Source organism: Salmo salar, chromosome 13 (assembly GCF_965601325.2).
Source record: "Salmo salar chromosome 13, fSalSal1, whole genome shotgun sequence".
In the NCBI taxonomy this organism is placed as follows: domain Eukaryota; kingdom Metazoa; phylum Chordata; class Actinopteri; order Salmoniformes; family Salmonidae; genus Salmo; species Salmo salar.
Genome location: NC_138303.1, coordinates 12,852,501 through 12,877,740, shown reverse-complemented (window position 1 = coordinate 12,877,740; position 25,240 = coordinate 12,852,501). Strand labels below are relative to the sequence as shown.

At 45.3% G+C, this 25,240-nt stretch overlaps 1 protein-coding gene across 12 annotated transcripts in view; it reads right to left on the bottom strand.

Moving 5' to 3' along the window:
- Positions 1–25,240, bottom strand: part of LOC106566409 (myelin transcription factor 1) — a 152,045-nt gene that overhangs the window by 9,818 nt on the left and 116,987 nt on the right. For 3 of the 12 annotated variants that reach the window (XM_082959827.1, XM_082959829.1, XM_082959832.1), the window contains 17 exons: positions 24,336–24,673; positions 22,914–24,089; positions 20,859–21,005; positions 19,042–19,132; positions 15,372–15,500; positions 13,452–13,666; positions 13,104–13,306; positions 10,584–10,826; positions 10,256–10,416; positions 10,028–10,090; positions 9,042–9,110; positions 8,712–8,774; positions 8,146–8,229; positions 3,685–3,906; positions 3,291–3,382; positions 2,930–3,033; positions 264–2,431 (listed from right to left, as the gene is read on the bottom strand). In XM_082959827.1, the coding sequence (XP_082815953.1) occupies positions 368–2,431; positions 2,930–3,033; positions 3,291–3,382; positions 3,685–3,906; positions 8,146–8,229; positions 8,712–8,774; positions 9,042–9,110; positions 10,028–10,090; positions 10,256–10,416; positions 10,584–10,826; positions 13,104–13,306; positions 13,452–13,666; positions 15,372–15,500; positions 19,042–19,132; positions 20,859–21,005; positions 22,914–24,089; positions 24,336–24,673 (5,464 nt within the window). In that variant the 3' untranslated portion in view covers positions 264–367. Of the gene's footprint in view, positions 1–238; positions 2,432–2,929; positions 3,034–3,290; positions 3,383–3,684; positions 3,907–8,145; positions 8,230–8,711; positions 8,775–9,041; positions 9,111–10,027; positions 10,091–10,255; positions 10,417–10,583; positions 10,827–13,103; positions 13,307–13,451; positions 13,667–15,371; positions 15,501–16,304; positions 19,022–19,041; positions 19,133–20,858; positions 21,006–22,913; positions 24,090–24,335; positions 24,674–25,240 lie in introns of those variants that run through there. The other 9 variants (XM_045692920.2, XM_045692921.2, XM_082959826.1 and 6 more) reach the window with 8 other exon arrangements.

The following is a 25,240-nucleotide window of genomic DNA, read 5'->3' as shown; positions in this document are numbered from 1 at the left end:
ACGAACGAACAACTACAAACAGTCTGGTAAAGCATACGGCTTACACACAGAACAATCACCCACAAATAACACATACAAACACACCCTAATATATGGGACTCTCAATCAAAGGCAGATAGACAACACCTGCCTTCAACTGAGAGTCCCAACCCCAATCAACCAAACATAGAAACACACACACTAGACTAACCATAGAATTAACTAAACATAAACCAAAACCCGGAAATACTAAATCAAACACCCTTTACACAAACACACCACCCCGAACCACATAAAACAAATACCCCCTGCCACGCCCTGACCAAACTACAAAACAATTAACCTTATATACTGGCCAGGACGTGACAGTACCCCCCCCTTAAAGGTGCTACCCCAGAAGCACCTTAACAAAAAATAACACCAAGCAACACCAACAAAAAGTCCCCTTTTCTAAAGGGAGGGAAGGGAGGGTGGCTGCCGTCAACGACGGCACTGTGCGACACCCCCCCTCCCCAACCCACCTATTTCTAGAGGTGGCTCTGGTTCCGGCCGTTCCAGGCTGTCGGGCCACTCTGGCATCGCCGAGGGGCAGTCGGGCCAGTCTGGCATCGCCGGGGGGGCAGTCGGGCCAGTCTGGCATCGCCGGGGGACAGTCTGGGCAGTCTGGCAGTTCGGGACAGTCTGGCAGTTCGGGACAGTCTGGGCAGTCTGGCAGTTCGGGACAGTCTGGGCAGTCTGGCAATTCGGGACAGTCTGGGCAGTCTGGCCACTCGGGACAGTCTGGGCAGTCTGGCCACTCGGGCCACTCCGGCAGTTCAGGGCAGTCTGGCCACTCCGGCAGTTCAGGGCAGTCTGGCCACTCCGGCAGTTCAGGGCAGTCTGGCCACTCCGGCAGTTTAGGGCAGTCTGGCCACTCCGGCAGTTCAGGGCAGTCTGGCCATTCGGGACAGTCTGGCCAGTCTGGCCACTCCGGCAGTTCAGGGCAGTCTGGCCACTCCGGCAGTTCAGGGCAGTCTGGCCACTCCGGCAGTTCAGCGCAGTCTGGCCACTCCGGCAGTTCAGCGCAGTCTGGCCACTCCGGCAGTTCAGCGCAGTCTGGCCACTCCGGCAGTTTAGCGCAGTCTGGCCACTCCGGCAGTTCAGCGCAGTCTGGCCACTCCGGCAGTTCAGCGCAGTCTGGCCACTCCGGCCGTTCAGCGCAGTCTGGCCACTCCGGCAGTTCAGCGCAGTCTGGCCACTCCGGCAGTTCAGCGCAGTCTGACCTCACTGGCGACTGTTGACTGGCGGGCAGCTCTGGCGACTGTTGACTGGCGGGCAGCTCTGACGACTGTTGACTGGCGGGCAGCTCTGACAACCTTTGACTGGCGGGCAGCTCTGACGACTGTTGACTGGCGGGCAGCTCTGACGACTGTTGACTGGCGGGCAGCTCTGATGATGACTGTTGACTGGCGGGCAGCTCTGATGATGACTGTTGACTGGCGGGCAGCTCTGATGATGACTGTTGACTGGCGGGCAGCTCTGATGATGACTGTTGACTGGCGGGCAGCTCTGATGATGACTGTTGACTGGCGGGCTGACGCACTATAATCCTGGTGCGTGGTGCTGGTACCGGATATACCAGCATATGAACACGCACCTCCAGGCTAGTGCGGGGAGCGGGAACAGGACGAGTCGGACTGGGTTGACGCACTTCCGGGTCCGCACGAGAGACAGGAGCTGGAAACCCAGGGCTATGGAGGCGCACAGTCGGTCTAGATCTTACCTCCTGCACAACCCGCCTTGGCTGGATGGAACTAGTAGCCCTGTACGAGCGGGGTGCTCGTACAGGGCAGACTGGGCTGTGCAGGGGCCTGATGGTAGCCGTGCGTAGAGCGGGAGTTGGGTAGCCTGGTCCTCGGAGGCGTACCGGCGACCAGATGCGCTGCGCAGGCATCCTCCTACCAGGCTGGATGCCCGCTCTAGCACGGCACCTGCGAGGGGCTGGAATAACGCGCACCGGACTGTGCGTGCGTATGGGTGAGATAGTGCGCTCCTCAGCGAAACATAGCGCTCTCCACCCCATACGCTCCTCCATATAACCACGGGTAGCTGGCTTCCGGCTCTTCCTTCGCCTAGCCAAACTACCCGTGTGCCCCCCCCCAAAATTTTCTTGGGGGTGCCTCTCGTGCATCTCCTTCAGTGCGTCCACTCTGGCCTCGTACCACCGCCTCTCTGCCTTGGCTGCCTCAATTTCCCACTGCGGGCGGCGATAATCCCCAACCTGATGCCAGGGTCCGGCCCCGTCCAGAACTTCCTCCCAAGTCCACTTCTCCCGCCAGTCCAACTCGAACTCCGTCTGCTCCTTCCTCTGCTGCTTGGTCCTTTGGTGGTGGGTGATTCTGTCACGGTTGTCGTCGGTGAAGGAGGACCAATACGCAGCAGGTACGTGTATGCTCATCTTGATTTTTATTAACTACAAACATGAACATACAAAATAACAAAACGAAACGAACGAACAACTACAAACAGTCTGGTAAAGCATACGGCTTACACACAGAACAATCACCCACAAATAACACATACAAACACACCCTAATATATGGGACTCTCAATCATAGGCAGATAGACAACACCTGCCTTCAACTGAGAGTCCCAACCCCAATCAACCAAACATAGAAACACACACACTAGACTAACAATAGAATTAACTAAACATAAACCAAAACCCGGAAATACTAAATCAAACACCCTTTACACAAACACACCACCCCGAACCACATAAAACAAATACCCCCTGCCACGCCCTGACCAAACTACAAAACAATTAACCTTATATACTGGCCAGGATGTGACACACACACACACACACACACACACACACACACACACACACACACACACACACACACACACACACACACACACACACACACACACACACACACACACACACACACACACACACACACACCTGTGTCTGCAGGTTCACCATGTCTGTCTCCATCTCATTGTTGGTCTCGTTGAGCTCATTGATCTCCTTGTTGAGTTGCTTGATGTCCTCATCATTATCCAGAACTACAGGATGGAAAGGGAGAGACGCATGATGTCATAAGAGAGAACAGGAAAACTGGACCAACATCATAGTTTGAAAAACGAAAAGACGCAACGCTCTCTCACCATTAAAAAAACTCATTATTTTATTAAACCAACTATTAAAAACTCGAAAAGAACAATGCCACAGAGGTAATGGACAAACAACCCAGTTTGAAATACTGTATTGACTAGACATTGACTGCCACATAAAGGTGTTTCCTATTCCGTTTTGCTCTTACCGTCACTGGCCCTGAACTTGGTACTCAGGTACTCCTCTCCAGGGAACTTGGCTTTCTTCTTGGCAAAGGAAGCTCTGGGACAGCCAGAGAGACTACAAAACAGGAGGAATAAAAATGGTCCATTTCATAAAGTTGAGTATTTGAAACCATGAATGAAACACAAAATGATACAGTTAGATTGATGATGCAACCAGGGGTAATAATCTGCCCTGTGTTCTGTGTGGTCATTGGTCTTTACCTGCAGTGTGTGAGGAAGCTGGCCTGTGTTCTGTGTTGTAATTGGCCTTTACCTGCAGTGTGTGAGGAAGCTGGCCTGTGTTCTGTGTTGTAATTGGCCTTTACCTGCGATATGTGAGGAAGCTGGCCTGTGTTCTGTGTTATGATTGGTCCTTACCTGCGGTGTGTGAGGAAGCTGCCGTTGGCGTGTCCTGATCCATCGCAGTCGGGGGTGGGGCAGGTGGGGGCCTCCGTCTTGAAGGCCTTCCAGGAGAAAGGGTTACCGTTGAGCATCCCCTCCTTCTGCCTGCGGGCAGCCAGCGGGCACCCATAGGCACTGCGATGCGTGGCATACTTCCCACTGATGTGACCTAGACTGTCACAGCCAGGCACAGGGCATCTGTAGGGAAGAGAGAGAGTGACAGAGAGAGAGGGGTAAACATTAGTATATCTATAGATATGTAACTTGTAGAGAGAGATGAGATGTAAAGCACAAAGTGTATGGTAAATATAGTTATAACATAATTTAATATAAAAAAAGAATGTGTAAGACTGCCATTACAGCAGCTGGCATCATTTCACTATGCAACACTGTTTCACTATGCAACACTGTTTCACTATGTAACACTGTTTCACTATGTAACACTATTTCACTATGTAACACTGTTTCACTATGTAACACTATTTCACTATGCAACACTGTTTCACTATGTAACACTATTTCACTATGTGACACTGTTTCACTATGCAACACTGTTTCACTATGCAACACTATTTCACTATGTAACACAATTTCACAATTTCACAATCTAACACTATTTCACTATGTAACACGATTTCACTATGTAACACTATTTCACTATTTCACAATGTAACACTATTTCACTATGTAACACTATTTCACTATGTAACACTATTTCACTATGTAACACTATGTAACACTATTTCACTATGTAACACTATTTCACTATTTCACAATGTAACACTATTTCGCTATTTCACTATGTAACACTATTTCACTATTTCACTATGTAACACTATTTCACTATTTCACTATGTAACACTATTTCACTATGTAACACTATTTCACTATTTCACTATGTAACACTATTTCACTATGTAACACTATTTCACAATTTCACAATGTATCACTATTTCACTATGTAACACGATTTCACTATGTAACACTATTTCACTATTTCACAATGTAACACTATTTCACTATGTAACACTATTTCACTATGTAACACTATTTCACTATTTCACTATGTAACACTATTTCACTATGTAACACTATTTCACTATTTCACTTTGTAACACTCTTTCACTATGTAACACTGTTTCACTATTTCACTATGTAACACTATTTCACTATGTAACAGTATTTCACTATTTAATACTCTTTCACTATGTAACACTATTTCACTATTTCACAATGTAACACTATTTCACTATGTAACACTATTTCACTATTTCACTATGTAACACTATTTCACTATGTAACACTATTCCACTATTTCACTAAGTAACACTCTTTCACTATGTAACACTATTTCACTATTTCACAATGTGACACTATTTCACTATTTCACAATGTAACACTATTTCACTATGTAACACTATTTCACAATGTGACACTATTTCACTATTTCACAATGTAACACTATTTCACTATGTAACACTATTTCACAATTTCACTATGTAACACTATTTCACTATGTAAAACTATTTCACTATTTCACTCTGTAACACTATTTCACTATGTAACACTATTTCACTATTTCACTATGGAACACTATTTCACTATGTAACACTATTTCACTATGTAACACTATGGAACACTATTTCACTATGTAACACTATTTCACTATGTAACACTATTTCACTATGTAAAGCACAAAGTGTATGGTAAATATAGTTATAACATAATTTAATATAAAAAAAGAATGTGTAAGACTGCCATTACAGCAGCTGGCATCATTTCACTATGCAACACTGTTTCACTATGCAACACTGTTTCACTATGTAACACTGTTTCACTATGTAACACTATTTCACTATGTAACACTGTTTCACTATGTAACACTATTTCACTATGCAACACTGTTTCACTATGTAACACTATTTCACTATGTGACACTGTTTCACTATGCAACACTGTTTCACTATGCAACACTATTTCACTATGTAACACTATTTCACAATTTCACAATCTAACACTATTTCACTATGTAACACGATTTCACTATGTAACACTATTTCACTATTTCACAATGTAACACTATTTCACTATGTAACACTATTTCACTATGTAACACTATTTCACTATGTAACACTATGTAACACTATTTCACTATGTAACACTATTTCACTATTTCACAATGTAACACTATTTCGCTATTTCACTATGTAACACTATTTCACTATTTCACTATGTAACACTATTTCACTATTTCACTATGTAACACTATTTCACTATGTAACACTATTTCACTATTTCACTATGTAACACTATTTCACTATGTAACACTATTTCACAATTTCACAATGTATCACTATTTCACTATGTAACACGATTTCACTATGTAACACTATTTCACTATTTCACAATGTAACACTATTTCACTATGTAACACTATTTCACTATGTAACACTATTTCACTATTTCACTATGTAACACTATTTCACTATGTAACACTATTTCACTATGTAACACTATTTCACTATTTCACTTTGTAACACTCTTTCACTATGTAACACTGTTTCACTATTTCACTATGTAACACTATTTCACTATGTAACAGTATTTCACTATTTAATACTCTTTCACTATGTAACACTATTTCACTATTTCACAATGTAACACTATTTCACTATGTAACACTATTTCACTATTTCACTATGTAACACTATTTCACTATGTAACACTATTCCACTATTTCACTAAGTAACACTCTTTCACTATGTAACACTATTTCACTATTTCACAATGTGACACTATTTCACTATTTCACAATGTAACACTATTTCACTATGTAACACTATTTCACAATGTGACACTATTTCACTATTTCACAATGTAACACTATTTCACTATGTAACACTATTTCACAATTTCACTATGTAACACTATTTCACTATGTAAAACTATTTCACTATTTCACTCTGTAACACTATTTCACTATGTAACACTATTTCACTATTTCACTATGGAACACTATTTCACTATGTAACACTATTTCACTATGTAACACTATGGAACACTATTTCACTATGTAACACTATTTCACTATGTAACACTATTTCACTATGTAACACCATTTCACTATGTAACACTATGTAACACTATTTCACTATGTAACACTATTTCCCTATGTAACTATTTCACTATGTAACACTATTTCACTATGTAACACTACTTCACTATGTAACACTATTTCACTATGTAACACAATTTCACTATGTAACACTATTTCACTATGTAACATTATTTCACTATTTCACTATGTAACACTATTTCACTATGTAACACTATGTCACTACATAACACTATGTCACTACGTAACACTATGTAACACTATTTCACTATGTAACACTATTTCACTATGTAACTATTTCACTATGTAACACTACTTCACTATGTAACACTATTTCACTATGTAACACTATTTCACTATGTAACACTATTTCACTATGTAACACTATTTCACTATGTAACACTACTTCACTATGTAACACTATTTCACTATGTAACAGTATTTCACTATGTAACTATTTCACTATGTAACACTATTTCACTATGTAACACAATTTCACTATGTAACTATTTCACTATGTAACTATTTCACTATGTAACTATTTCACTATGTAACACTATTTCACTATGTAACACAATTTCTCTATGTAACTATTTCACTATGTAACTATTTCACTATGTAACTATTTCACTATGTAACACTACTTCACTATGTAACACTACTTCACTATGTAACACTCTTTCACTATGTGACACTATTTCACAATTTCATTGTGTGACACTATTTCACTATTTCATTGTGTGACACTATTTCACTATTTCACTGTGTCACACTATTTCACTATTTCACTGTGTGACACTATTCCACTATGTAACACTATTTCACTCTGTGACACTGTTTCACTATGTAACACTATTTCACTGTGAGGCCAAAAACAAAGGTTTTCTTCATCGCCGTAGGTTTAATATTATAGGTACCTCACTATAGGTACTGTACCTGTTGCCTGGCATCATGTTGTGGTAGCATAACCAAGCAAGCACATTCAACAAACACAGACACCAAGGTCTTTTATTAGCTGTCGTCAGTTGAAAAGAGACAATTTCAGAGAAATGTTAATGTAATATTTTTTGAGACATGATCTACACTGCAATACTCTACGATGAACTACAGTACTATGAGTCAGCACAGGCAGCGCAGTGTGTCTCAGGCTGGTCTGGGTGTGGTACTGCTGTGATGATGTCATCTCTAGGAGACAGACTGGGGACAGGTCATCCTGCCTCTGCACGGAGGTCATGGTGACTGCCTTTACTTTTTTGGAAGTGACTTTTACCGTATATCTTAATTGGAAGAAAAAAGGGCGTGGCTTTCTTAGTGGTACGAACTTTAAGAGCTCGGAGTCCTCCTTGTCGTCCTTGGTGGGAGATGTTTTTAATCCACCTTTCTTGGCACGGGGGCACCCAGACAAACTGAAAACAGAAAGTATGAAGCCGATAAAAAAAGGGTGGAAAAACACCTTGAACAATCGTCTTTTATGGTGGTGACGTTACTGTTTGACAAAGGGATGGAACATTATATGGAAGCATCTTATTTTTTTATTCTAATGCCCGAAAGAAAGTGAAACATTTTAAATTAAAATAAAATAAACCAAAACCGCTATTTTAAATAGTAAATCCAACAAAGTAGTAAAACCAAGCTAAAAGGATAAGCATATCAAAAATAGATAAAACTTGATTTTCACAATTGCAGATGAGTGTGTGAGTGTATGAGTCCTGCCTGAAACTGCCATGATCTCTTTCTAAGCTTCACTGGCCTTGTGTGTCTGTGTGTGTGAGAAGGAGGAGCGAGGGAGAGGGAGAGAGAAGGTCGTTTTACGACTGTCTCCCATACAAGATGGAAAGTAGGTAGGGTCGGTGGACGTAGGTTGGTAGTTCACTGATGAGCTCTGTACCTTCTGTGGGAGGCGTAGTTTCCAGTGTTATGTCCTGAACCATCACATCCTGGTGTGGGGCACCTGGGAAATCAAGGGGAATGGGTTAAATGTCAGCGCACCGACAAATAGAACCATCACATTTGCACCATAGCAACTGACGGGTGTGAGGGTGTAGGAGTTCTGGGTTGTCAGCGGAGATGGGGGCAGGAGAATTACAAGGGCAGACGCAGTAACAGTGATGTTAACAGTCCCAGTAAAAACAGCAGAAATAGAAGTAAATAGAATTGATCATTTTAGCGTACAGTAGTGACAGAACCAAGGAGAAAGCCCAGTGGAAGACAGACATACTTGAGTTCAGCAGAGTGGGTCGCCATGAGGGACCGAAGACTCTTATCAGCAAGAGGACACCCAGACAGACTGAAGGGAGAGAGAGGAGAGAGAAAGAGAAGAGAGAGAGAGAGAAAAAGAGAGAGAGAGAAGGGGAAGAGAGAGAGGAGAAAGAGAAGAGAGAGAGAGAGAGTGAGAAAGAAAAGCGAGAGAGAGAAAGAAAAGCGAGAGAAAGAAAGAAAAGAGAGAGAAAGAAAAGAGAGAGAAAGAAAAGAGAGAGCGAAAGAAAAGAGAGAGCGAGAGAGAGAGAAGGGGAAGAGAGAGAAAGAGAAGAGAGAGAGAGAGAAGTGGAAGAGAGAGGAGAAAGAGAAGAGAGAGAAAGATAAGAGAGAGGAGAAAGAGAAGAGAGAGAAAGAGAGCGAGAGAGAAAGAAAAGAGAGAAAGAAAAGAGAGAGAGAAAGAAAAGAGAGAAAGAGAGAAGAGGAAGAGAGAGAAAGAGAAGAGAGAGAGAGAGAAGTGGAAGAGAGAGAGAAAGAGAAGAGAGAGAAACATAAGAGAGAGAGAGGAGAAAGAGAAGAGAGATAGAGAGAAGAGGAAGAGAGAGAAAGAGAAGAGAGAGAGAGAGAAGTGGAAGAGAGAGAGAAAGAGAAGAGAGAGAAACATAAGAGAGAGAGAGGAGAAAGAGAAGAGAGATAGAAAGAAAGAGCGAGAGAAAGAAAAGAGAGAGAAAGAGAGAAATATAGAGGAGAGATAAAGAGAAGAGAGAGAAAGAGAGAAAGAGAAGAGAGAGAGAGAAAGAGAAAGTGAGGGAGGAAAAAAATCAAAGATGAAATATAGTTCAAAGTTATTGGGAAAGTCTGGAAATAGAAAACAGCCAGCAAGGAAAACATTCTATTATTGACGCAATCTTAATCTAAATCGTTATTTAAGTTAGAGGCCATGTTTCTTGTATAGTGTGAAAACATCATTGGCTTTGGGCCTGTGCTATATACAGGGGCATACTATACCTGCGATGGGATGCATAGTTTCCAGTGATGTGGCCACTGCCATCGCAGCCAGGAGTGGGGCACCTGGAGACAGAAATAGAGAAGAGAGGAGAGGAGAGGAGAGGACGGTGAATGACAGTATCTCAGGGGAAAGGGGATCAGAAAATCAGAGAGAGAGTGACGTGGTGGACTTAAAGGATGCTTTGTACAGCCGTTCCTCCAGGGAGAATTGACAGACCATTGACTTACAGGAGCACATCTTTCTTGCAATCCTTTGGCTGTTGGAACTGGACCTTGAAGTTTGGGGTGGTGACCTCTCCAGGGTACTTCCGCTCCTCGGGGTAGTCCTGCATCAGGTCCATGTCCTCAGGGTCGGACGAGGCAAATGACTGCGCTGTGTGGTGCTCCATCTGTGTAATCAAATGGAATCAAGAAGAGTAGAAAACACAACCGGATCTTTTAGTACATTTTAATTGTTGGTTACGCATGAGTGTACACATGGCAACGAGCGTCCGTGATCATAATGAGGAGAAGAGACAAGGACAGATGAAGGAGAAGAAGACAGTAGAGGACAGACCTCTGTATCCTCCTCTCGCTGGCGGTTAGGTTTGGTGTAGTCCAGAGGCTCCTCCCAGTCTTCCTGTTTGTAGGCGTGGCCCGTGTGGGGCGAGGTCATGCCACTGCTGCCTCCATGGTGCAGGGAGGAAGAGGAGGAGGAGGGGTCCGGTGAACATACCCCAGGGCTGGTGCCCTCTCGTTTGACGGGTTTCTTCATGCTCAGGTCAAGAGTCCCATTCTCGTCCACCTCGATGTCCATGCTCTGCATAGGGCAATTATGGTAATGCTGACAATCACAATAACATTACATTGTCTCATGTGATACACACCACAATGTATCACGATAAGTCTATCCCCAGCGCCTGTTATCTTAATGCCCCACCTGTCTCTCTTAAACACGTTTGTATGGCCATACTATGCTAACAGCGCTGGTCAAGCTCCATTTGTATTGTCAGATCTATAAGAGGGGACCGAGGAAACAGAACCTCTCTTTAGTAATCATCTGAAATGGTATTCATATTGGCTGTAGAGGAGCCAGAGAAATCAAAGAGTTGCGCGCCGCGGCACGTTGGCTGTGGGGAGCAAGAAAAAAAAAACGGGCCCTGGTCCCAGAACGGTCCCTGGCTGACTAGCACTGCTACTGAGCTACTATGGCCATTAATCTTCCCTTTCTATCGCCCAACACCATGTCAGGAAATCAAAAAAGTATGAAACAGTCACTCTCACCGCCAAGGCAAAAAGCTTTTAAAAAAACACAATATGGGGGAGAGTGCTGCTCCAATTACATCTCCTGTGCACAGATAGACAGAGGGAGGAAGGGAGGGGGGACAGAGAGATCCGGCCGGCAGATAATGAAAAAAGACTACCTGATGGAGAGTAATCCAGGGAACTGGCAGCCAGCCAAATTCAATAACAACATGAAAAGGATGAAGGGATAGGAAAAAACAAGATAGGTGATGCAACCATACCTCAACACCATCTTCTTCCTGTTAATGAACGCCACCTGATGTTACGTTCTATTTGCTTGGCAGTTGGGGAGCTCTGGGAATCTAGGAGTAACTTGGCAGTTGCTGAGCTCTGTCAGTCTAGGCGGTAACTTGGCAGTTGCTGAGCTCTTGGAGTCTAGGAGGTAACTTGGCAGTAGGTGAGCTCTAGGAGTCTAGGAGGTAACTTGGCAGTGGGGGAGCTCTAGGAGTCTAGGAGGTAACTTGGCAGTGGGTGAGCTCTAGGAGTCTAGGAGGTAACTTGGCAGTGGGGGAGCTCTAGGAGTCTAGGAGGTAACTTGGCAGTGGGTGAGCTCTAGGAGTCTAGGGGGTAACTTGGCAGTGGGTGAGCTCTAGGAGTCTATGGGGTAACTTGGCAGTGGGTGAGCTCTATGAGTCTAGGGGGTAACTTGGCAGTGGGTGAGCTCTATGAGTCTAGGGGGTAACTTGGCAGTGGGTGAGCTCTAGGAGTCTAGGGGGTAACTTGGCAGTAGGTGAGCTCTAGGAGTCTAGGGGGTAACTTGGCAGTAGGTGAGCTCTAGGAGTCTAGGGGGTAACTTGGCAGTGGGTGAGCTCTATGAGTCTAGGGGGTAACTTCGCAGTGGGTGAGCTCTAGGAGTCTAGGGGGTAACTTGGCAGTGGGTGAGCTCTTGGAGTCAAGGGGGTAACTTGGCTGTAGGTGAGCTCTATGAGTCTAGGGGGTAACTTGGCAGTGGGTGAGCTCTAGGAGTCTAGGGGTAACTTGGCAGTGGGTGAGCTCTAGGAGTCTAGGGGGTAACTTGGCAGTGGGTGAGCTCTAGGAGTCTAGGGGGTAACTTGGCAGTGGGTGAGCTCTTGGAGTCAAGGGGGTAACTTGGCTGTAGGTGAGCTCTATGAGTCTAGGGGGTAACTTGGCAGTGGGTGAGCTCTAGGAGTCTAGGGGTAACTTGGCAGTGGGTGAGCTCTAGGAGTCTAGGGGGTAACTTGGCAGTGGGTGAGCTCTAGGAGTCTAGGGGGTAACTTGGCAGTGGGTGAGCTCTAGGAGTCTAGGGGGTAACTTGGCAGTAGGTGAGCTCTAGGAGTCTAGGGGGTAACTTGGCAGTGGGTGAGCTCTTGGAGTCAAGGGGGTAACTTGGCTGTAGGTGAGCTCTAGGAGTCTAGGGGGTAACTTGGCAGTGGGTGAGCTCTTGGAGTCAAGGGGGTAACTTGGCAGTGGGTGAGCTCTTGGAGTCAAGGGGGTAACTTGGCTGTAGGTGAGCTCTAGGAGTCTAGGGGGTAACTTGGCAGTGGGTGAGCTCTTGGAGTCAAGGGGGTAACTTGGCAGTAGGTGAGCTCTTGGAGTCAAGGAGGTAACTTGGCAGTAGGTGAGCTCTAGGAGTCTAGGAGGTAACTGGCAGTGGGTGAGCTCTAGGAGTCTATGGGGTAACTTGGCAGTAGGTGAGCTCCAGTAGTCTAGGTGTAACTTAGCAGTAGTTGAGCTCTAGGGGTTTAGGGGGTAACTTGTGGACACAATCAGGACAAAGAACACATGTTAGCAGCAGGTATAAAGCAGGGCTAAAGATAGGGGGCTTGGCTACCTTGCTGGCCAGGTCCTGGTGCTTGGTGCTGAGGTTCTCAGGCCTCTCCCAGCAGCGTGTGGACAGGTTTAGGATAGCGGTGGCAGCCATGTGGGCTGCCTGGGCTTCATGGGAGTAGTCGTAGGCAGAAGAGGAGGCAGTTTTTCCATAACCTCCATGCAGGCTGAGGCTGGGAGAAGAAGACTTGGGGGACGAGAGTTTAGCTGAGGGAGCAGAAAAACAGAGATATTAGCTATATAATCGTGTCCTGTTGTGTGTCTGTATTTGTGTCTGTATGTCTGGGGGGGGGGGGGGGGGGGGGCAGTGTGGGCTAAAGATATATACAGCTATAGGACAACGCTTCCTTACATTTGAAGGCTTTGGGTGAGGCTTCGCTGGTTGGTATCTTTGGAGCAAGCATGCGTTTCCCAAACACCTGACAGTCGAAGCTTGCATAATCAAAGGAGACCTTGGAGTACTTCTCCAGCTCCTTGGCCAGGTTGGCACGAGGTGTGGCAGGCACCATATTGGGTCTGTACTGCCCATAGTGAGGTACTTCCAGCTGCTTCACAAAACACATGGGCCTGGAGGGGAGAGAGGGAAAAAGAGAGGGGGGAGAGAGAGAGAGGGAGAGAGAGAGAGACAAAAAGAGAGAGAGAGAGACAAAGAGAGAGAGAGAGAGACAACGAGAGAGACAAAGAGAGAGACAAAGAGAGAGACAAAGAGAGAGAGACAAAGAGAGAGAGAGACAAAGAGAGAGAGAGAGAGAGAGAGCGAAAAGAAGAGAGCGAGAGAGAGAGACAGTGGGTGAGAGAGAATTGAATTGAATTGAGAGAGAGAGAAAGGGGGGTGTGTGTGAGAGGAACAGTCTGCTTGGGAGGAGAGGGGCAGGATTAAAGGCTCTCTTATCAGCAGAGGGCACATTTGCATATTGTAGAGCATGGAATTGATTAGCTTTAAACCCTCTCGTTTTCCTGGAGTGCCAGGGCTTTTGTCAGACCTGTTGGGGTTAAATCCACTGACACACGCAAATGGTCCTGGGAGGGGATAGTGTAGTTCAGTGATTTCCCTTTCCTTATCACGGAGTATAGTACCCCATCCCTCACCGCTCCTACCATGTACAATCCCATATCCCTGGTCACAGACAGTAGCCTGGAATGGCTATGACACCATGGTTCAAACAACATGCTCTCTCGCATGGCTCACGGACTGTCTCGGAGGAAATGGCTTCTGTCATGTTCACAGACACACAGACAGACAGTGTTGAACTGAGCTGTGTGCTTTCTGCCATTGAGCACTGGGATAACCTTTCTCTTTATTCAACGTGGATACGATTATAACAATGATATCATGTAGAATATTTAGCCAGCTCGAGTGTGTTTTCTACACACAGAAAAGGCCAGCTCATTTGAATGACAATGAAGAAAAAACAAGGCTAGCTTTATTATGTTTTAATACTTGGGCACTTTGTCGGACCACAGACGAGGTTCCTCAAGGAAAGCAATTATTTTCCCTTATCCTCACAATACCCTCTAACCCGCATAATTAGCTTATCGGGTGGCATTATTAATTAAAATACCAAGAAATGAGGATGTACTTAGCATAATACCTCTGTCTAGTCGTTAACTGTAATTATCATTCTTTTGAGCGTGATGAGGGTGAATAGAGAGAACAGGATGTTGAGGTGACATGACAAAAACATCATTGCACTAGTGCTGATTAAAACTGGGATGTCCTGATTGACACATCTTACAAGGGCTCCGCCTACCGAGCAGTCGACAACAACACGAGTGGTGCTGCTGAGTCACTGCAAGGTCACAGGGTTGGGGTCAAATCCAATTTCATTTGAAATTCCTATTCAATTCTTGAATTCAGTCATGAAGTGGAGAATTTATGTTGAATTCAATTGGAATTTCAACAATCTTACAGTTAGAATTAGGCTGTTTGGACTTCCTGGATTTGCATTAAATCATTTCTCAACTTGTATTTCTTTATTTCCTGTAGACAGACAGACAGACAGACAGACAGACAGACAGACAGACAGACAGACAGACAGACAGACAGACAGACAGACAGACAGACAGACAGACAGACAGACAGACAGACAGACAGACAGACAGACAGACAGACAGACAGACAGACAGACAGACAGACAGACAGACAGACAGATAGATAGATAGATAGATAGATAGATAGATAGATAGATAGATAGAGAGATAGAGAGAGAGATAGAGAGATAGAGAGATAGAGAGAGAGAGAGGTGTGACGAATCACAGGGCAGTTCCTTACCTCAAAACTCTGTCATTGTTGTTGGGACTTTCTTTGAGGTGCTCTCTGATTGGCTGGGAGAGATGCTGCTTGTCAAGGTTGTGGCTCTTGGACAACTTCTCTGTGGCTGCGATGGGGCATCCTGACAAACTGGGACATCCAATAAGAGGAGAGAGTGAATACTGGGGAGGAGTCAGAGTACATCTCCATCAATCTGATCCAGAGTGACATACAGAACATGCAGTCACATAGATAAACATATAATGACTCTCTCACACACACACACACACACACACACACACACACACACACACACACACACACACACACACACACACACACACACACACACACACCCACACACCCACACATACAAACACACACACACACACACACATACATACAAACACACACACACACACCCCCCCACACACACACACACACACATACACACACACACACACACACACACGCATACAAACATACACACATAAATTGTCTTGCAAAAGTATTCACCCCCTTGGCGTTTTTCCTCCAAATTGGTGAAGTGAAATGAAAAAAATAACTTGTTTCAAAAAATTATAAAAAATAAAAAACGGAAGAGTGGTGAGTACATATGTCTTCACCCCTTTGCTAAGATCTGGTGCAACCAATTACCTTTACCTTCAATTACCTTCAGAAGTCACATAATTAGTTAAATAAAGTCCACCTGTGTGCAATCTAAGTGTCACATGACCTCACATGACCTGTTGTGAAAGGCCCCAGAGTCTGCAACACCACCAAGCAAGCAGCACTATGAAGACCAAGGAGATCTCCAAACAGGTCAGGGACAAAGTTGTGGAGAAGTACAGATCAGGGTTGGGTTATAAAAAAATATCAGAAACTATGAACATCCCACAGAGCACCATTAAATCTATTATTAAAAAATGGAAAGAATATGGCACCACAACAAACCTGTCAAGAGAGGGCCGCCCACCAAAACTCACAGACCAGGCAAGGAGGGCATTAATCAGAGAGGAAACAAAGAGACCATAGATAACCCTGAAGGAGCTGCAAAGCTCCACAGTGGAGATTGGATTATCTGTCCATAGGACCACTTTAAGCCGTACACTCCACAGAGCTGGGATTTATGGAAGAGTGGCCAGAAACAAATAAGCAAACATGTTTGGTGTTCACCAAAAGGTAGGTGGGAGACTCCCCAAACAAATGGAAGAAGGTACTCTGGACAGATGAGACTATAATTAAGCTTTTTGGCCATCAAGGAAAGCGCTATGTCTGGCGCAAACCCAACACCTCTCATCACCCCGAAAACACCATCCCCACAGAGAAGCACGGTAGTGGCAGCATCATGCTGTGGGGATGTTATTCATCGGCAGGGACTGGGAAACTTGTCAGAAATGAAGGAATGATGGAAGGCGCTAAATACAGGGAAATTATTGAGGGAAATCTGTTTCAGTCTTCCAGAGATATGAGACTGGGACGGAGGTTCACCTTCCAGCAGGACAATGACCCTAAGCATACTGCTAAAGCAACACTCGAGTGGTTTAAGGGGAAACATTTAAATGTCTTGGAATGGCCTAGTCAAAGCCCAGACCTCAATCCAACTGAGAATCTGTGGTATGACTTAAAGATTGCTGTACACCAGCGGAACCCATCCAACTTGAAGGAGCTGGAGCAGTTTTGCCTTGAAGAATGGGCAAAAATCCCAGTGGCTAGATGTGCTAAGCTTATAGAGACATACCCCAAGAGACTTGCAGCTGTAACTGCTGAAAAAGGTGGCTGTACAAAGTATTGACTTTGGGGGGGGGGGTGAATAGTTATGCACGCTCAAGTTTTCAGTTTTTTGTGTCATTTCTTGTTTGCTTCACAATAAAAAATATTTTGCATCTTCAAAGTGGTGGGCATGTTGTGTAAATCAAATGATACAACCCCCCCCAAAAAATCCAATTTAATTCCAGGTTGTAAGGCAACAAAATAGGAAAAATGCCAAAAGGGGTGAATACTTTCGCAAGCCACTGTATACAGTGCATTCGGAAGGTATTCAGACCCCTTGACTTTTTCCACATTTTGTTACGTTACAGCCTTATTCTAAAATGATTAACAATTATTTTCCCCTCCTCAATCTACACACAATATCCCATAATGACAAAACAAAAACAGGTTTTTAGAAATTTTTGCAAATGTGTTAAATATAAAAATGTACATAAGCATTCAGACCCTTTACTCAGTACTTTGTTGAAGCACCTTTGGCAGCGATTACAACCTCAAGTCTTATTGGGTATGACGCTACAAGCTTGGCACACCTGTATTTGGGGAGTTTCTCCCATTTTTCTCTGCAGATTCTCTCAAGCTCTGTCAGGTTGAATGGGAGCATCGCTGTACAGTTATTTTCACATCTCTCAAGAGCTGTTAGATCGGGTTCAAGTCCAAGCTCTGGCTGGGCCACTCAAGGACATTCAGAGAATTGTCCCGAAGCCACTCCGCACTGCATTGTCTTGGCTGTGTTCTTTGGGTTGTTGTCCTGTTGGAAGGTGAACCTTTGCCCCAGTCTAAGGTCCTGAGCGCTCTGGAGCAGGTTTTCATCAAGGATCTCTCTGTACTTTGCTCTGTTCATCTTTCCCTCGATCCTGACTAGTCTCCCAGTCCCTACTGCTGAAAAACAGCGCCACTGCATGATGCTGCCCCATCATGCTTCACCGTAGGGATGCCAGGTTTCCTCCAGATGTGACGTTTGGCATTCAGACCAAAGACCAAATCAATCTTGGTTTCATCAGACCAGAGAATCTTGTTTCTCCAAGTGGGCTGTCATGTGCCTTTCCCTGAGGACTGGCCATCTCTACCATAAAGGCCTGAATGGTGGAGTGCTGAAGAGATGGTTGTCCTTCTGGAAGGTTCTCCCATCTCCACAGAGGAACTCTAGAGCTCTGTCAGAGTGACCATCGATTGTTCAGTTTGGCCAGGCGGCCAGCTATTGGAGGAGTCTTGGTGGTTCTAAACACACACACACACACACACACACACACACACACACACACACACACACACACACACACACACACACACACACACACACACACACACACACACACACACATATGCATACATGGGTCCTTCAATGACTTTTTATATTACTCTTAAAACTATTACTTACATTTTATCGTTAGAAATCGGCCATATTAGTAGACTTATTTAATGTCAAAGGTTTCATGTCATGTCATATTTCTAGAGTATAGTCTACTTATCATAATTATTGATATCAGTAAAATGTCCTTCATATGGGGTCTGTTTGGTCACGATAATGCACACACGCACACGCACACACACACACACACACACACACACACACACACACACACACACACACACACACACACACACACACACACAGACGCACACACACACACACACGCACACACACACATGCACACACACACGCACACACACACACGCACACACACAGACACACACACGCAAACACACAGACACACGCACGCGCACGCACGCACACACACACACACACACACACACAGACACACACGCACACACACACACACGCACGCACACACACACACACACACACACACGCACGCACACGCACATACGCACGCACGCACGCACGCACGCACACACACATACACACAGATACACAAAAGACACATGCACAAAAACACACACACACACTGTAGAGTACCTGCGGTGGGTGTTACGGTTGCTGTTAACATGGCCCTGTCCGGTGCAGCCTGGAGTCGGACACTTCAGCACATTCTCATGCATGGCCAGGACTGGAGAGGACGACACACCGACAGGGGATTATTACTAACTAGTTCTCTAGTTAGAACAGAGAATGGCTTTCTGCCTTTGGGACTTGTAGAGGGTATAGGGTATTGGGTTTTGGGTATAGGCAATAAGGTATAGGGTATAGGGTATAGGGTATAGGGTATAGGGTATTGGGTATAGGGTATAAGGTATAGGGTATAAGGTATTGGGTATAGGGTATTGGGTATAGGGTATTGGGTATAGGGTATAGGCATTAAGGTATAGGGTATAGGGTATAAGGTATTGGGTATAGGGTATAAGGTATTGGGTATAGGGTATTGGGTATAGGGTATAAGGAATAGGGTATAGGGTATTGGGTATAGGGTATAAGCTATTGGGTATAGGGTATTGGGTATAGGGTATTGGGTATAGGGTATAAGGAATAGGGTGTAGGGTATAGGGTATTGGGTATTGGGTATTGGGTATAGGGTATTGGGTACAGGGTATTGGGTATAGGGTATTAGGTATAGGGTATAGGGTATTGGGTATAGGGTATAGGGTATAGGGTATAGGGTATTGGGTATTGGGTATAGGGTATTGGGTTTTGGGTATAGGCATTAAGGTATAGGGTATAGGGTATACGGTATTGGGTATAGGGTATAAGGTATTGGGTATAGGGTATTGGGTATAGGGTATAAGGTATTGGGTATAGGGTATTGGGTATAGGGTATAAGGAATAGGGTATAGGGTATAGGATATTGGGTATAGGGTATAAGGTATTGGGTATAGGGTATTGGGTATAGGGTATTGGGTATAGGGTATAAGGAATAGGGTATAGGGTATAGGGTATTGGGTATTGGGTATAGGGTATTGGGTATTGGGTATAGGGTATTGGGTATTGGGTATAGGGTATTGGGTATTGGGTATAGGGTATTAGGTATAGGGTATAGGCTATAGGGTATTGGGTATTGGGTATAGGGTATTAGGTATAGGGTATAGGGTATAGGGTATTGAGTATTGGGTATTGGGTATAGGGTATAGGGTATTGGGTATTGGGTATTGGGTACAGGGTATTGAGTAAAGGGTACATAGCAAGGCTCTCCAACCCTGTTCCTGGACAGCTACCCTCCTGTAGGTTTTCGCTCCAACCCCAGTTTGAATTAACTTAATTCACACTCCAACCACAATCTAGCACACCTGATTCTAATTATTAGAATCAGGTGTGCTAGATTGTGGTTGGAGTGTAGGGTATTGGGTATTGGGTATTGGGTATAAGGTATTGGGTATTGGGTACAGAGTATTGGGTATTGGGCACAGGGTATTGGGTATAGGGTATTTGGTATAGGGTATTGAGTATACATGATTGGGTATTGGGAATAGGGTATAGGGTATTGGGTATAGGGTATAGGTTATTGGGTATAGGGTATGGGGTATAGGATGTTGGGTATAGGATATTGGGTATAGGGTATTGGGTATAGGGTATTGGGTATAGGGTATTGGGTATAGGGTATTGGGTATTGGGAATAGGATATAGGGTATTGGGTAGAGGGTATAGGGTATAGGGTATTGGGTATAGGGTATTGGGTATTGGGTATTGGGTATTGGGTATAGGGTATATGGTATAGGGTATAGAGTATAGGGTGTTGGGTATAGGATATTGGGGATAGGGTATATGGTATAGGGTATAGAGTATAGGGGGTGGGGTTTAGGATATTGGGGATAGGGTATAGGGTATAGGGTATAGGTACTGACTCTCAGGGGGGATCCTGTCCTTGTGAGGACAGCCAGACAGGCTGCGGTGGTGGGGGTAGAGTCCGGTAACATGACCAGTCCCATCACAGCCAGGGGTGGGGCATTTGATCTCCCTCTTCTCTGGCCTGCTGCTCTCTGTAGAGACAGCTAAAAGATACACAACATTGTACTGCTTAACCATCTGCCTGAAAGCACTGTCTGTCAGCCAAATAGAAAATAAAATTAAAAAATCACACGAATTATCAAATGACATGTACAGTACCAGTCAAAAGTCTGGACAAACATACTCATTCAAGGGTTTTTCTTTATTTTTACAATTTTCTACGTTGTAAAATAATAGTGGACATCAAAACTATGAAATAACACATATGGAATCATGTAGTAGCCAAAAAAGTGTTAAACAAATCAAAATATATTTTATATTTGAGATTCTTCAAAGTATCCGCCTAAGCAATTCTCTTCTTATCGGTTTCCTTTAGTAGTGGTTTCTTTGCAGCAATTCGACCACAAAGGCCTGATTCATGCAGTCTCCTCTGAACAGTTGATGTTGAAATGTGTCTGTTACTTGAATTCTGTGAAGCATTTATTTGGGCTGCAATTTCTGAGGTGCAGTTAACTCTAATGAACTGATCCTCTGCAGGAGAGGTAACTCTGGGTCTTCCTTTCCTGTGGCGGTCCTCATGAGAGCCAGTTTCATCATAGTGCTTGATGGTTTTTGTGAATGCACTTGAGAAACGTTCAAAGTTCTTGACATTTTACAGATTGACTGACCTTCATGTCTTAAAGTAATGATTGACTATAGTTTCTCTTTACTTATTTGAACTGTTCTTGCCATAATTTGGACCTGGTCTTTTACCAAATAGGGCCATCTTCTGTATACCCACCCCTACCTTGTCACAACACAACTGATTGCCTCAAACGCATTAAGAAGGAAAGAATTACAGAAATGTACTTTTAACAAGGCACACCTGTTAATTGAAATGCATTCCAGGTGACAACCTCATGAAGCTGGTTGAGAGAATGCCAATAGTGTGCAAAGCTGCCATCAAGGCAAAGGGTGTCTACTTTGAAGAATCTCAAATATAAAATATATTTTGATTTGTAGTAAACACTTTTTTAGTTACTACACGATTCCATATGTGCGATTTCATAGTTTTGATGTCTTCACTGTTATTCTACAATGTAGAAAATAGTTTTTAAAAAAGGGGGAAAAAGTAGGTTTGTCCAAACTTTTGACTAGTACTGTATATAGACTTGTGGATGCTTTGTCTGTGTGGAGCAGGTAACTAATTTGGGCAAATTGAAGAGTAAAAAGAAGACTGTTTAAGTGATAATATTACTGTGAGATTAGTATACAGTAGGGCACTGAGGAGCCCTGTTCACTATTATATATCTTCCCACTAGAGAGAGGAAGAAAGAAAGTAGAGGTAAACTGATGCTCTATTGGCCTCTAAATTGAATGCTAATGAGACACGCACCTTCTAATTAGTGCTGGGCAGAACATGAGCATTGCCACAGGGGAGTAGAATGGGGACAGGCGGCCCCACTAGGTGCGGCCTGTTACTGTCAGAGGCAGGACAAATGGGCACAGTGCCAGGACACGACTAGGTCTAAACAAAAACATAGCAATATCATTATGGAGCATCTCTCTCTCTCTCTCTCTCTCTCTCTCTCTCTCTCTCTCTCTCTCTGTCTGTCTGTCTGTCTGTCTGTCTGTCTGTCTGTCTGTCTGTCTGTCTGTCTGTCTGTCTGTCTGTCTGTCTGTCTCTCTCTCTCTCTCTCTCTCTCTCTCTCTCTGTGTCTCTGTCTCTCTCTCTCTGTCTCTCTCTCTCTTCCTCTCTCTCTCCCTCTCTCTTTCTCTCAAACACAACTCTGTGGTGAGTGACTCACTGATGTGTATCTGTCGGTCTGTTTATATGTGGTCATCTATTCCAATATGTGTGTGTGTTTCACACAACTCTGTATACTATGCATATGGATCCTGCCTCTGCACTGCTTGCTCTTTAGGGTTTTAGGCATTTTTGATTGATTGATTGATTGAATTCCCACCCTTACCTTTACTGCTGAAGTAGCTCTTGCGCATGGTGTCCAGGTGTTTGGGCCGGTCGTCCATGGTGAAGTAGCGGTGGTGGAGCTCCGGGGTGACGACGGGGTGACGGAGGAGGAGGAGGTCGCGAGGCCCCTTCACCTGTTCTGCCTTCAGGGCGATGGCCTGCTCCAGAAGCCCCAGGTTGCCCCGGGTCATATCATACATCTCTGACTCATCTGTCCACCTCTGAGACAAACTGTCATCTTCTTCCTCCTCATCACCATCTTCTTCATCGTAGTCCCTACCCGAATCCTCTGAACGCACCTCGATGATGTCAGAGGCTGCTGAGGCCTTATGAGAGGTGTAGTGATGTAAGGGGCTGACTCTGTGGGGGTTGTAGTTCTCCAGTGGGCTGGTCCTGTGGGGGTTGTAGTTCTCTAGGTGGCTGGTCCTGTGGGAGATGTAATCCTCTGTAGTCCTGGCCCTGTGCTCTTCTCTCTCCCTCTGTGTGGCTGGTCCCTGAGTTGCTGCAGTGATGGTGATGGTGGTGGGCAAGAAGACAGGGTGCACTCTCACGTCCACCTCCTCAATGTCATCATCATCCTCCTCCTCCTCCTCTTCCTCTAGTATCTCCTGTGGCTGGTGCTTTGCTTCCCTTCTCTCCTCTTCATACTCTTCCTCCTCTTCATCTTCCTCAGCCTTGTCCTGCTGCTGGTGGATGTCTCCAGTGAAGTATGGGTGGTCGAAGGTTCTCTGTGTCACAGCCTCTCTAGTCTCCTCAATCTCATCTTCCTCCTCCTCCTCTTCCTCCTCCACCCTATCTACAACAGAAGGTTCTTCACTTACTTTAACACTTCCCTCCTCCTCATCCTCCTCCTCATCCTCCTCCTCCTCCTCCTCCTCCTCCTCCTCCTCCTCCTCCTCTGCAGGTTGCTGCTCCTCCTCCTCCTCTTCCTCCTGTCCCTCCTCCTCTTCCTCCTGCGCCTCTGAGTGTTCCACTACCACAGCGGAGTGCTTCACAGCTGTGACATCTTTCTCTGTCTCCATGGTAACGGGCTCATGTGAGGTGGTCTCTGTGGTGTCGGAGACCCCGCCCAGGTATAATAGAGAGTTGGCTAGGATCTGATGGTAGCTGGAGTAGTCCTCTCTCTTAGGCCATTCAGCTGTTTTACTAGATACCGGCTCAATGATCATGCATTCCTCTGTGGGACAGGCAAGGGAGATATCAGTGAGTTCAACGGAGAGAACAGTGCGACACTAACTGGTCATCATTACCATCAGCAGCACTGTCATGAGCATCATCCTCTCTGTCATCCATTCTCTCCTGTACATTATCAGAATGACGTCATGGTTAATGATCAGTGACAGTTAATGTCATCACACAGCGTCACACAACTTCCTTCATTCTGATTCGCTGGTGGTGTGTGTTTATAAAGTACAGTTCGTACCTTCATCTGCATCAGCTGCATCTGTGTTCTCCTCCTCCTCCTCTGTCTCCTTCTCCTCCCTTTCCTTCTGCTCCTCCTTGGTTTCTTCTTCCTGCTGTGGCTGTTCCTGGGTCAGCTCCTCTGTTTTCTCCTCCTTCTCGTCCTCCTTCTCCTCCTCCTCTTTCTCCTCCTCTTTGGCCTCCTCCTCTGCCTCTTCGCTGCTCCCATCACTGTCCATGCTGAAGCCCTCGTCCATGACCAGCTTTAGAGGGTGGGACTTCCTTTTAGAGGAGGGCTGGTCCTGCTCTGCCTCAGCGTCTGCCAGACGTCGCTTCCTGGCCAAGGGGCAGCCCAGCACACTGCATGGGGAGAGACGTGTTGAGGAGAGAGGGAGAAGGGGGTGTTGGGGAGAGAGAGGGAGGGAGAGAGGGAGAGAGGGGTGTTGGGGAGAGGGGGAGAGAGGGGTGTTGGGGAGAGCGAGGGAGGGAGAGAGGGGTGTTGGGGAGAGAGAGGGAGGGAGAGAGGGAGAGAGGGGTGTTGGGGAGAGAGGGGGCGAGAGGGAGAGGGGGAGAGAGGGGTGTTGGGGAGAGCGAGGGAGGGAGAGAGGGAGAGAGGGGTGTTGGGTAGAGAGGGGGCGAGAGGGAGAGGGGGAGAGAGGGGTGTTGGGGAGAGCGAGGGAGGGAGAGAGGGGTGTTGGGGAGAGAGGGGGCGAGAGGGAGAGGGGGAGAGAGGGGTGTTGGGGAGAGCGAGGGAGGGAGAGAGGGGTGTTGGGGAGAGATGGAGAAAGGGGGGGAGAGGGGTGTTGGGGAGAGAGAGGGAGAGGATGAGGGGGAGGGTTGGGGAGAGAGGGGCAGAGAGGGAGAGAGAGGTGTTGGGCGGACAGGGGTGTTGGAGGGACAGGGATAGTGGGGGAGAGGGGGATGTTG